We start from the raw sequence: 12625 nt of genomic DNA on the forward strand, positions 1-12625 counted from the left end.
TTGAATGCAACCATAGCCTGATTACAACTGTTTTAAATTTTATTTAAAAATTATATGGTAGAATTGACCATTTTTTGGGGGGTGGGTGTGCAGTTCCATGAATCTTAACACATGTATAGATTCATGTAACCACCAGCACAATCAGGATATAGAACAATTTGTTTGCCTCCCCAAACTCCCTCATACTATCCCTACATAGTCACACCCTGCCTGTACCCCAACCTCTGGCAACCACTGATCTGTTCTCTATCACTATAGATTTTTTTTCCCAGAAAGTCATATAAATAGAATAATGCAGATGGAACCTTTTGAAATTGACTTCTTTCACTCAACAAAATGCCATTGAGATTCACTGAGGTTGTGGATATCAGTAGTTCATTTCTTTTTATTGCTACGTTGTTGGTTGAAATTTTATGGCATTTGGATATTATTTCTGATCTGACACACTAGAACTGAAGCTTGAATTGGTTACTTATTAAAACAATGAATATTTTTTCAAATCAGTTAAATGAGATGCATACGTAGTTCATTTTTTGAATTGGAATTTGTTTTCAAACTGAACATTTTTTCAGTTCAGTTTAGCGACTTGCATGTATAGCTAAGCTAGGCAGTTACAGGGTTTACATTTCTCTGGAAGTTCTTGTTGTTTTATTGGGCTAACAGTTTTAAGGGCAAAATTAGAGATTAAAAAAGAAGTATTTTGCAGGTTTATGAGAGAAATAAAGTGACCTGTGACCCTTTAAAATGTCAGTGCCAATGACTTGACAGAATTTTCTTTGCTTTTACTCCAAGCCTCTCCCCACCCTGACTTTCTGGTCTACTGAGAACCAGACACTTCTGGCGCCTGATAATCTGTTTTAATGTGCTTGTTCCAAGAGTGGCCTCTTATTTGCTGGTTACAACAGTCTGTTCATTTTAACTTAGTCACACTTACATGCGTAAATTATTTGCATCATAAATTTAGTTTGATTCTTTATCTTCATAGCTGTTTCCTTTCCTAGTTGATTGAGGATTTAATGGTTTTATCATTTCCCCAGCTGCTGAAAATCTGAAGGAGGTCTCCTGATAATTGTATGTTTTTGGTGAGAAAATAAGGGCGGATCCATTATCAGTGTGAACTGGATAAATCTATACCATGTTACCAATTGAAATAATGGATTAACAGTAGTAAGAATGGAGTGTTCTTCAAAATCAAAGAATAATAAACAATCATTTATTAGTTGGTATATTAGATCTTGAAGATGAAACTTGTTCTGTTTTCACTGACAACCTACCTGGTAATAGAAGTTAGAGACTTAGATTTATAACCTGAGCATTGAATAAATATTTATACCTCAACTTTCTAAAATAAGCTACTCACATTAACTTTTGACCTCCACACTTAATTATTTTCATGATTTGGGTTCTAATCTCACTTTTAATAGGAGCATTAGCAGAAATGCCAAGGAAAAAAATCTCCATCGGCAACCTGGCTTTGGCCACAATTAAAAGATTTTTTGATGTGGACCATTTGTAGATGCCACTGGATAGATTTGCTTCCATAGATGAGAGCAGTGGTGAAAGCAGTGCATACCAACTTCTTCTCTATTGGTTCTTTCCTTAGATTTTAACATTTGAGACCAAGAATCCGACGGAATTAGCAGAACGTTTGCGCTCCGTTTGTGGGAATCAGAGCAATGCGTATGCCCGCCTGCTGGAATACCGCCTGAATGCCTTGCGAGGACTGTGGAATGCCCAGCGCCAGCTGGCCTTGGAAGAACAGCATGAAAGGGAAAGTTCGGGTGACGAAGAAACTTTGGCCCTGCTCAAACGCCAGGGCTTGTTGCAGCAACCCGAGCAAGCTCCCTTCACGTCGAGGATGGGGCTCCTGCTGGTCTTCCCCCTTATTCAGTCCCAGAGTAGAACGGACCCTTCTCTCTGTAACATAACTGCTGAGGTGCTATTGAACTGCCTTCGCGACTGCCAGCCTTTGAGCTTGACCAAGGAGCCTGCTGACTGTCTGAATGGAATCGAAACTTTGCTGTGCTCTTGGCTAGAGGAGACTTCTGACACAGGCCGACACATCCCACATAAGCAAAAAGAAAATGCTGCTGCTGCCCTGGTGGCTTTGGCATGTGCCAGGTAAGGAAAATCAAAGGTACCAACTGGTGACCTTGTGATGGCTGCTTCCTGGGTTGGGTGAGTGAATAAGAGGGCAGGCGTATTTGTTGGAAGTCTTAACATTCAGAAGTCCTTCTTCGTTTTCAGTATTGAATTTCGCAGCCTTGACAATGCATAAGATGCTTCCACCAAAACTTGGTACCAGGAGCTGGAGTTGAAACCCAAGTTCAAGTTTTTGCTTTCTGTTATACCATGATAACAGCTTAAACAGTTTAAAATGGAGAATCAACACTTGCCATTGTCTACTCAACCTTAGATGGTTACTGTTTTACATCAGGTAGTTAGTAGAGGATGTTGTATCTGTATTTCTCCTGGAAGGACAGTCAAAAAATATGTAGAGCTTTTAATTTTTTTTCCTGCATGTCTGTAAGGAGTATGTCAGTGAGTGAATGGGTTATTACTCACCTGGACTCAGTCACACAGACTTGGTCACAAATTATATTTCTGGACCTTGATGCTTGGCTCCATCAATTTAACTGAAAGATCTCTCTGTGTGTAGCAAGATTTAATAGTATACTGTCCTTCGTTTGTAAGTTGATGTTACTGATGTACCGTCAATAGGAAACATGCTTGGAGTTACTTTTCCAGGAGAGGATTTCTTACATTCTCCTGCCCAGTAAACTGTATGATCACTCTCACATATTTGTGAGAAAAAGTTTCACTACCTTTGCTTTCTTCTAACCTAATTGTCTAGGGACCAATTAGGACCACGGTCTGATAGATTAGTGTCACTAATCTCTCTCCCTTCATAATTTTTTCTTTGATTGAGTTCTTCCTTTTGTTAGCAAAGCGAATGTGGAAAAGTTCTTCTTTGAGGATTATGAAGTTCCTAGCTATAAGACTCCTTTCCCTATTTTTATGGTTTCAAAGTTGACCTTCAAATGGTTGAATCTGAAGCTATTTTTAAGGCACAATGGCACCAGCATTTATTGTCAGTTTCTTTGCCCTGAGCAAACTGTCATAGCCTAGTTTTAGATCCTTGAAGACTGTGGTTGATTATGGAAATCCTGACATGAGCTTAATTCTGGAGACATTATTGGGTGGTACTGAAATAAGTTTCCCTGTAAAGGCTTTATATTGGACTGATTTATTTTTTTTGGATATGCAGAAGACAGTTTTGAGCCCTGAATAGATTTGTTATTAATGCAAAAGTCCTACTTTGGGAAATTTTGCTTTTAGATAGTCCTATCTTTAGACAGATTTAGGATGTTTGGAATAATTATCAACTCTTTAGTTTCAAATGTTTTTAATGAACATGGGATCATAAAACTCACTTTTTTATTATGTACCCTAATTTCGTCTGAACCAAGAGAGAGTTATTGAAATTGCTTCATGTACTTGAGATTCCAAATTCCGTTCAGCAGAAACGTTGAAATGAGTGTTTTTTATTTTCTTCTTCTTGGGTGTGTATTTTTGTTTTTGTTTTAGATGGTACCTACATTATTGCTAATATTATCACCTTGTTCTGGACTTTATTTACCTCAATCATGTGCTTTTCAGTGTTAGATCATCTCCTTAAATGAAGTTATTTAGGAGCATATCATTGAACTTTTGAGATTGATGCTCTCAAAGACAGAACAACGTTTCCAAAAAAATATTTTGAAGATGTTCATTCATTTCAACCAGCTAACATTCATCGAACATCTCTGATGTGCCAGGAACCTTGCTAGGTCTTAGGGAAATAATGACTCATGGTGACTCATGGTCTCTAATCTTACAGTTGAATGGATTTCATTTTGTCAGTCATTATTGTTCATTTACCACGTGCAAGAGACTCTACTAGGCAGTGTGGATACAGCAGTGAGCAAGGTAATGGTCCCTAAAATTGCAAGGTTTACATGAGACTGAGAGAGGCAGACAACTAGCAACAAATGCATATATAAGATAATTTCTGAGAGGGATGTTCACTGTAAGAAGACAAATCAGGATATTTTAATAATAGAGAATGACTTAAGTGGAGGTGGGGGGCCAGCATTAGCTAGAGATACCAGGGAAAGCCTTACTGAATAGGAGACATTTGAGCTGAGGCCTAGATGATGAGAGAGAGCCAGCCATGCAAAAAAGCCAGTGACAGGGAGTTCCAGGCAAGAGGAGCAGCAAGTGGCACAAATCTGATGCTTTTTCTGTGCCTGGGGTAGGACAGCAAAGTGAGCAGGGTGGCTGGAATGCAATGGTAGGAGAGAGGCAGGAGATGAGAGTCCAGACCATGTAGGGGCTTAGGAGTCATGGGAGGAGTTTAAATTTTACTATTTATTTATTTATTTAGGCTGTGCCAGGTCTTAGTTGCAGCATGCAGACGTAGTTGCAGCATGCATGTGGGATCTAGTTCCCTGACCAGGGATTGAAGCCGGGCCCCCTGCATTGGAGCATGGAGTCTTACCCACTGGACCCCCAGTGAAGTCCCTAAATTTTACTCTTAAAATCTGAATCTGGCAGCTAATAATATCTTATAATTGGTTTAATGTTTTTTTTTTTAGACTGGTTAATTTTTTTTTTAATTAATTAATTAATTTATTTATGACTGTGTTGGGTCTTCGTTTCTGTGCGAGGGCTTTCTCTAGTTGTGGCAAGCGGGGGCCACTCTTCATCGCGGTGCGCGGTGCGCGGGCCTCTCACTGTCGCGGCCTCTCTTGTTGCGGAGCACAGGCTCCAGACGCGCAGGCTCAGTAATCGTGGCTCACGGGCCCAGTTGCTCCGCGGCATGTGGGATCTTCCCAGACCAGGGCTCGAACCCGTGCCCCTGCATTGGCAGGCAGACTCTCAACCACTGCGCCACCAGGGAAGCCCCGGTTTAATGTTTTAAATGTTCCATTGTGCCTTTGCCCCTTTCTTTTAACCTCGTTGTACCCCGGGGAGGTATCCCTATTGGACAGATGAAGGACATAGGAATTTGGTAACAGGACTGACATGGTGCCGCTGGTGAGTGGCAGAGCCGGGTTTCAGAGCCTGTGGGTCCTGACTCCCAACTTGTGCTTTTATACTGTGTCTGCTGCCTCCCTGCCTTATATGGTTCTTTGGTTTTGATTCTTTGAACACCAGATATAGTGAAAGGGGCAATTAAGAGGAGGATTCGGGCTTCCCTGGTGGCGCAGTGGTTAAGAATCCGCCTGCCAATGCAGGAGACATGGGTTCAAGCCCTGGTCCGGGAAGATCCCACATGCTGCGGAACAGCTAAGCCCGTGCGCCACAACTACTGAAACCCGCGCACCTAGAGCCTGTGCTCCCAACAAGAGAAGCCACCGCAATGAGAAGCCTGCACGCCACAACGAAGAGTAGCCCCCGGTTGCTGCAACCAGAGAAAAGCCCACGTGTAGCAACGAAGACCCAGCGCAGCCAAAAATAAAAAATAAAAAATAAATAAAATTTAAAAAAAAAAAGAGGAGAACTCTAGGCCTTCTTGGTCCTGTGTTAGGTATTCCATTTCTTTTTAGGGTTTAGGCACATGATACCTAGCAATTAAAGCCTTGGCTAAGAGAATAAGGTAGCAATCTGAAGTCAGCCCATCTGATACTGGTGATCATTTAGCTCAGGAAATGTTCTTGGGGTGATTTATACTTGGGATCTGGCCAGGTAAGTCTTGTGCATCTTAAAAGCACCTTCTTTTAGATCCTGCTGACCAAACTATAGACTTCCCAGAGCCTCAAGCTTTGGGAACCAAAAGGAAATGGGGTCTTAGTGAGCTCTGCAAGCATTACAGTCACATACTGCACAGCCGGGGGAAGCAGAAGGAACACCTCTTAGCACAAAGTATTAATTATTTGAATGTTTTCCTCTTCAGTCATATTTAATGTGTGAGATGTTTATGTAAAATGGATGAACTTAACAAAGATATTAAAAAATTAAGCCTAGAAATACTGCTACACTTTAAATATAATCTCTTCCTATGAAATATCTCCTTCAGCTAGAGATCAACTTGATGATGAAACAGTATCAGGCATAATAGCCACACATTCTTTGTGCTTGAGCTTTATGTTTTGAACTTTTATGTTAGGGGAACATTATTTACCTTTGCAAATACAAGAAGAATATCATAACTGGCATGGTAAGAATCACGTCTGTTTTGACATTTTGTACAACACCTCTACTGATTGGCAGAAGCAGACCCAATTTGGAAGCTCTCCGTGTGGTTAATAAAATTGACATTAACAACCTTATTTGACGTTTCAGTTTTGATGATTTTCTGTTCCTTCCTTTTATTTTTAGGGGATCATTGAAAACTTTTGTTCATACAGTCCATCTATTACAGAAACAGACAGATCTAGGGTCCCTGCCTGTAGCCGATGTGCTGTATAGGTAAGTTGTCACTTTGGATCCTCACCCTCCTTCTACACAAGGGAGCCTTGTGCATAAAAGCTCTTTTAATAAGTAAATTGCTAAACTCTTTTTGTCAATTAATGACTCATATTTTAAAATAAGTATGTTATTCTTCTCATCTTAAGTGAGAATTTTGTTTCTTTCCTTCTTGGAAGGTGTTCCTAGAGCATGTTATTTTTCATTTTTTAATTTTTGTGGTAAAAAAGTGCAATAGCTTGTAATGAATTCTTATTGTAGGTTTCAAGATGATAAGACGTTAAGGTATAAAGAAAAACGTGAGCGTCATTCATAACCTCACTACTCAGAGATAACTACTCCTAGTGTTGTATGTGTTATATGCGTTTCCTAGTTCATACCCCTTTCTCTCCATCCCTCCCCTTCTCTCTATCTCTCTCTCTCAGATATGTATACATGTAAAATATATACATTTTACACACAGCTACAATTTTATTATAACATTTCCATAAGCACTACTTTGTAATTTTCTAATTTAAAAATATATGTATTGTTAATGTCTTTTCAGATGTATAGTATTTGTGTAGAAATATTTTAGTTTTCTGCTCTGTGAGATGTTAAGTAGACTTTTATCTTCTTGCTGAAATGGATAGTCTTGGTGTCTTTATGATTCTCTGTCTCCCCTATTTAGGCTGTTGCTTTTGGAAGGGGGACCTGGATCCCCCTCCTGTTTGCTTGGTGGCAAACACATAGTATCATGGGGGTATGAAGACATGTTGCCTGCACCAGATAGCAACACTGGCTCCAGTTCTGAAAATAAAGGTAATGCAAGGGTTTTGGTCCTGTGATTGAAATTAAGATATGAAAAGAGTGGTTTTAGATAATTGTGGCAAACGATTTAGATATAATTCTGTATTCCTTTTAATTAAGAGCTCAAGGTTCCTATACAGGGTAATCATTGTCTGCTTTATCAGTAAAAGTATAAAAGCTGATACTCAGTGAGGTAAGAAAATGGATAGGTTTTACTATCGCAAGGGAGAAGGATCATCCATACACTCCTGCCAAGGAGGCATGAATTACTTAAATTCCTGGGTATTTGAATTTGGGCATGGGAGCCTTAAGTCCACGAATAGAGTATCAGGTCTTGTTGCCTGATACTGTTTCTTTTAGTAATTTATTGTGTGTATGCTGGTGAACCTCTTGTCCTAAAAGCAAAAAAAAAAAAAAAAAAAAAAAAGAGATTGTTCAAAGGAGCATGAATTGTTAAGTATCCCCTTTAAATAAAGGGGACTAGATTAAAATGTTTTTACACAGTTTCACAGGTATTACATATCTGTTTATTCTGTGATCTCAGTGAAAATGGCAGAAGGTCTCTGAAATGACCTGCAGTTAACTGACTTACCAGATGAATTAGGCCTCTTTATTTGCTTGGTAGATGTACTGACCGGTGCCGTGGCACACAAAACCCATGAGGCCAGTAGGCTCTTCTTAGAGTCTGTGCACTGCTGCTCCCACCTATGGAGCTGCAGGCTTGCCAAGAGTCTGCCTTGCTTCCAAACCTGTTTGTTATTGTAATTGGTACTTGTGATTATATCATTAAATATTACATAAGTGATAAAGTAGGAATTTAAAAAACCCTAGGAAATTATTTACATTTAGAAATGGAATGCTTTTAGGGCTTCCCTGATGGTGCAGTGGTTAAGAATCCGCCTGCCAATGCAGGGGACATGGGTTCGAGCCCTGGTCCGGGAAGATCCCACATGCCGCGGAGCAACTAAGCCTGCGTGCCACCAACTACTGAAGCCCGTGCGCCTAGAGCCCGTGCTCCGCAACAAGAGAAGCCACCGCAATGAGAAGCCCGCGCACCGCAATGAAGAGTAGCCCCCGCTCACCGCAACTAGAGAAAGCCCGCATGCAGCAATGAAGACCCAATGCAGCCAAAAAAAAATTAAATAAATAAATTTATTTTTTTAAAAAATGGAATGCTTTAGAATGATTCAACAAAGCCAATCTCTAAGAAATTGGTATTCTCTAAGAAATTAGAGTGGGATTCAGAGTCTATTCTGCCCACCCCTTCTTCTCACACTTTTGATGGGGGCAGCTTTCCTAGGTAACTATAAGGGAATGGGGTTCAGTCTAAGCAGTGGGCCATCCGCACACCTCTCATCCAGTGCCTGTGCCTTTTCACGGTCCACTGTTTCTTCCAGACAGTCATGTGAAAGTGATGAGAGGAACAGAGGCAAGACTTCCGGATATGAGTTACTATCTTCACTGACTCAACTGGAGTCAATAGGAGAAGCAAAAAGCCTGCAATGCCCAAGAAGTTCTTAAACATTATAGGTGGAAATTTATAAATTCATACAAAACCAAAACCCCTTTCTTTACTCTCTCCTTTTACTCCTTTTAGTATCTCCTTTGGAGTAATTTCTTACTGAGGATGAATGGTATTAAGCTGATCTGTATGCTTTTCACTCTCTTGTACCTTTGGTTTTGCTCCTGGCTAAAGGATGTTTTTCTTATAAAAATTTAAAAAGTAGTCTTACTTAATTTTTAATATGTGGAAACGTTCAACATACCCAGATGTTGAAAGCATACTACAGTAAACCCTGTATACCCATCACTCAGCTTCAACAAGTGTCAACTCTGGCCAATCTTGTTTTACTCTGTCACCTTCACTCTCACTCCTTGTCAGATCCATACTCAAAAGGCCTTGGCCTTAATCTAAAGAGTGATGAATAAATGTATTTTTATAAGTTTTAAGTTAAAATAAAATGTTTAAGGAATGAAATTAATATTTTGAAAATGATTACCTACTTTTAACTGTTTTTTGAAGAACTAATAGGAACAAGTCTCGGTTGTCTTGGATTAGTAGACTGAATTTTTAAGATAACCACATACTTAGTACTAATTTGAGTGCTATTACACTGGATTTCTTGTAATATGACAAATAGTAGAGAAACTCCACTTAAACATAGTAAGTGGATTAATTTTGAAAAAAAAAAGTTTTATTTGTAAGCTCTCTTAAGGTAAATTCTCTAGAATATGATAGTAAACCACTTACTATCATTCAGAGAGATACTATTTGTTTTAAGCTTGGGGAAGATATACCTAAGGGGAAACATAATTGCTCTTTTAAAATAGAAGTGATATTGTACTTTTGTGCTGTGTCACTCCAGAAATTTAAAATTAGGATCTCTAGATGGAAAATCCACAAAGAGCAGATTTTAGTTCAATGTATATCATCAGTCTATCAACATAAAATCATTTGCCATTTATGGGGCACTGGCTTTGTACCAGAGAGCAGTGTGGGTGTTTACCTATGTTGTCTCATTTAACCATCACAGTAACTCTTGAGGTACATATTATCTTCATCTTACAGGTGAAGAAACTGAAGTTCAAAGAGGCCCAATGTCAACTAATAAGTGCCCCAAACTCTTAAATCTCACACCTTTTTTATTACACAGTCCTTAGGGAAAGTATTGTATGCTTAGTCATTTCAGATTAGAGTTAGGAATGTATTTTTGCTATTCAAAAAAAAAAAAAGAAAAATAATCTTTGGCAGACTGAACCAGGTTCTCCTGCTAATAACTATCTGACCTCTTTCCCTGATCTTGGTCTCTAATCCTACATGCATTTTGGAGTTTTGTTTTAGGTGTTCAAGCCATCTTCCCTGGAAGTCACATTGAAGCACTTATTTTATTATTTTTATTTCTGGCAGTACAGTGCATCTTGCAGGGATCTTAGTTCCCGGACCAGGGATCGAACCTGGGGCCCGGCAGTGAGAGCACCGAGTCCTAACCCACTGGAATGCCAGGGAATTCCCAAGAAGCACTTATTTAAGAAATGGGAGATTATCTTTCATTCAGCCTCCTAATGGCTTTTTCATTCGAAAAAGCACGTTAATAATTTCATTAGAAAAAGCATGTATATAATTTACTTGTGAAAAAACGATTTCAGATGCTGACTTGGGACGCTGTGTCACGGCAGATGGTCTTTACCTGTATACTACTAACTCAGTTGGAAGAGGAGTAAGCAAATTGGGGTCTGGATTACATGGTACTCTCAGGTCAGTTGCATGGAACTTGCTGAATGATTTGGCTGGAACGTTTTCCTCGTTACCTGAATCTGTGATGAAGTCACCTGGGAGTGCGTGCTAACTCCCCATAGACTGACGAGTGACTAAACAAGTCTGAATGGCTGGTTTTCTCTCACTGTCACTTTCTCTCTCTGGTTCTGTTCATGCATTTCAGCTTTGTTTTGACTCTATAAAAGAGTTTGGTAGCCCTAAAATCATTGTTTCTAGCTTCTAGCCAGAAATTCCTCTGTGATCAGAATTTTTATATTAGTGACTTCTCCATGTTGATAAATGGATATTTTTCGAGTTAAGTCTTTTTGTTCTTGGATTTGACATTGGCTCAGCGGTGATTTTTTTTTTTTTTTTTCAGTTGGGATATAAGATCTATGAATTGCTGCCAAAAGAAACCACAGTTTGAGATCCTTATGTGTATTTAATTAGACCGTTTCCCCAACTTTTTCTCCTCTCCACTTTGTTGTGGGAAATTAATATTTGCCATAGTTTGTCAGTCTCAAAGTTAATATAATATGTTTATTCTCCTTCAGATGTTTTGCATACTTAGTCATTGAAAACAAATTAGGAGGGAAATGTTGTTTTGTCTGTTGTAGCTCATTGCAAGGTTTCAGACATGACCTGGTGACTTAGCCTGTATACTGTTTTTCCCCACAGAGGTTTTGTGTACTGCCGGAATGAGGAGCTGGAACCAGGATGGATTGCTTTTGGCAGTGGCAGTCTTCTCCACCGGCCTGTATCTTTTGACAATAAACCTCACTCTCTTTTCCAGGTCATTGACCAGAATACCCTTCAGGTAAACAGAACACCAAGGCTTTGTATTTTATATTTTGGAGACAGTAAGGGAAGTTTGTGACATCATCAGAAGGAATAATAACACAGTTGATATAGTTTCCTGCCGGAGTGGCATCCTTTTAACTGTTATCGTTTGGGCATTCTGTTTTTTCTCTAATGTCTTAAGTTTTCCCACATGATCTGAGTGAATGTGCTCTCTAAGAGTTACTAAGGCCGACAGACTTTTTTAGGATTAAAAAAATTTTAGAGAGTCAAAGATGGTATAAATCCCAGCTTTTTTTTTTTTAACTAGATCTATTTTGGGAAGGCATTATTTCCCTATTCAATTTGTTCTAAACAGCCTTTCTGTGGGAATTGGAGCTTTGAAATGAGTTTAGATAAAATCATTGTGCGCTTGGGATTGAGCTCATCCTTGGTGCTCTTAAAGCGCTCTGTTATGGCACTTGCTATATTATACTGAAATCGCCTGCTGTTGTGTCTAACTCCTCCCCAAGACCGCACACACCTTTAGGTCTGGACCCTGTCTTACTCATCTTTGTGTCCTTAGAATGTAGCACAACATTTGATTGATAATTGATAATAACAGTGTCTCTCTTTGCCAGGCAAAGTTTGGGTTTGGCAATTTACATATACTTCCTCTCCTTATCTGTGAGGTGTGACTATGGCAGTTTCATCTTACAGTTAAGGCACCTGAGGCTACGCATGTTGTAAGCACTCAGTAAGTGTTTGTCCTTCAATGAAGGAGTGAGCTTAGAGAGGTCAAGTATCTTGCCACACGATAATGGCAGCATGAGAACTTGAACCCATCCTCTCTAGAGTTTGAGCTCTTTATGCTACAACTTTCTGCCTTTCAACCAAAGTCAAACTGAACGGTTAGAGTTACCATCTGTGGAGGGAGTGCCCTGAGAGTAGTCACATCCAGGATTTAAGTGGGATGTTACATCTTTTCTTGTCTGTCACTCAACTGTGCCTTTCCTGGAGAACAGGAACTGAGTCTTGCTCACCTTTGCATCTGCAGAGCACATAGGAGGTGCTCAAAAATTGTTTTTTTTTTAAATTTTATTTATTTTATTTTTGGCTGCTTGGGTTTTTGTTGCTGCGCGCGGGCTTTCTCTAGCTGCAGCGAAGGGGCGCTACTCTTCGTTGCGGTGCACAGGCTTCTCATTGCAGTGGCTTCTCTTGTTGTGGAGCACGGGCTCTAGGTGCGCGGGCTTCAGTAGTTGCAGCACGTGGGCTTGGTAGTTGTGGCTCACGGGCTCTAGAGCACAGGCTCAGTAGTCGTGGCGCACGGGCTTAGTTGCTCCATGGCATGTG

The 12625-nt window shown here is 39.8% G+C and overlaps 1 protein-coding gene across 5 annotated transcripts in view; it reads left to right on the forward strand.

Annotated features, from left to right (window-relative positions):
- HECTD4 (HECT domain E3 ubiquitin protein ligase 4) overlaps positions 1–12625 on the forward strand; it is a 196340-nt gene that overhangs the window by 48112 nt on the left and 135603 nt on the right. For all 5 annotated transcript variants that reach the window (XM_059895298.1, XM_059895299.1, XM_059895301.1 and 2 more), the window contains exons 2-6: positions 1604–2121; positions 6364–6453; positions 7121–7251; positions 10387–10495; positions 11174–11312. In XM_059895298.1, the coding sequence (XP_059751281.1) occupies positions 1604–2121; positions 6364–6453; positions 7121–7251; positions 10387–10495; positions 11174–11312 (987 nt within the window). The remainder of the gene's footprint in view (positions 1–1603; positions 2122–6363; positions 6454–7120; positions 7252–10386; positions 10496–11173; positions 11313–12625) is intronic.

The sequence above is a fragment of the Balaenoptera ricei genome, chromosome 14 (assembly GCF_028023285.1).
Source record: "Balaenoptera ricei isolate mBalRic1 chromosome 14, mBalRic1.hap2, whole genome shotgun sequence".
NCBI classification, from domain to species: domain Eukaryota; kingdom Metazoa; phylum Chordata; class Mammalia; order Artiodactyla; family Balaenopteridae; genus Balaenoptera; species Balaenoptera ricei.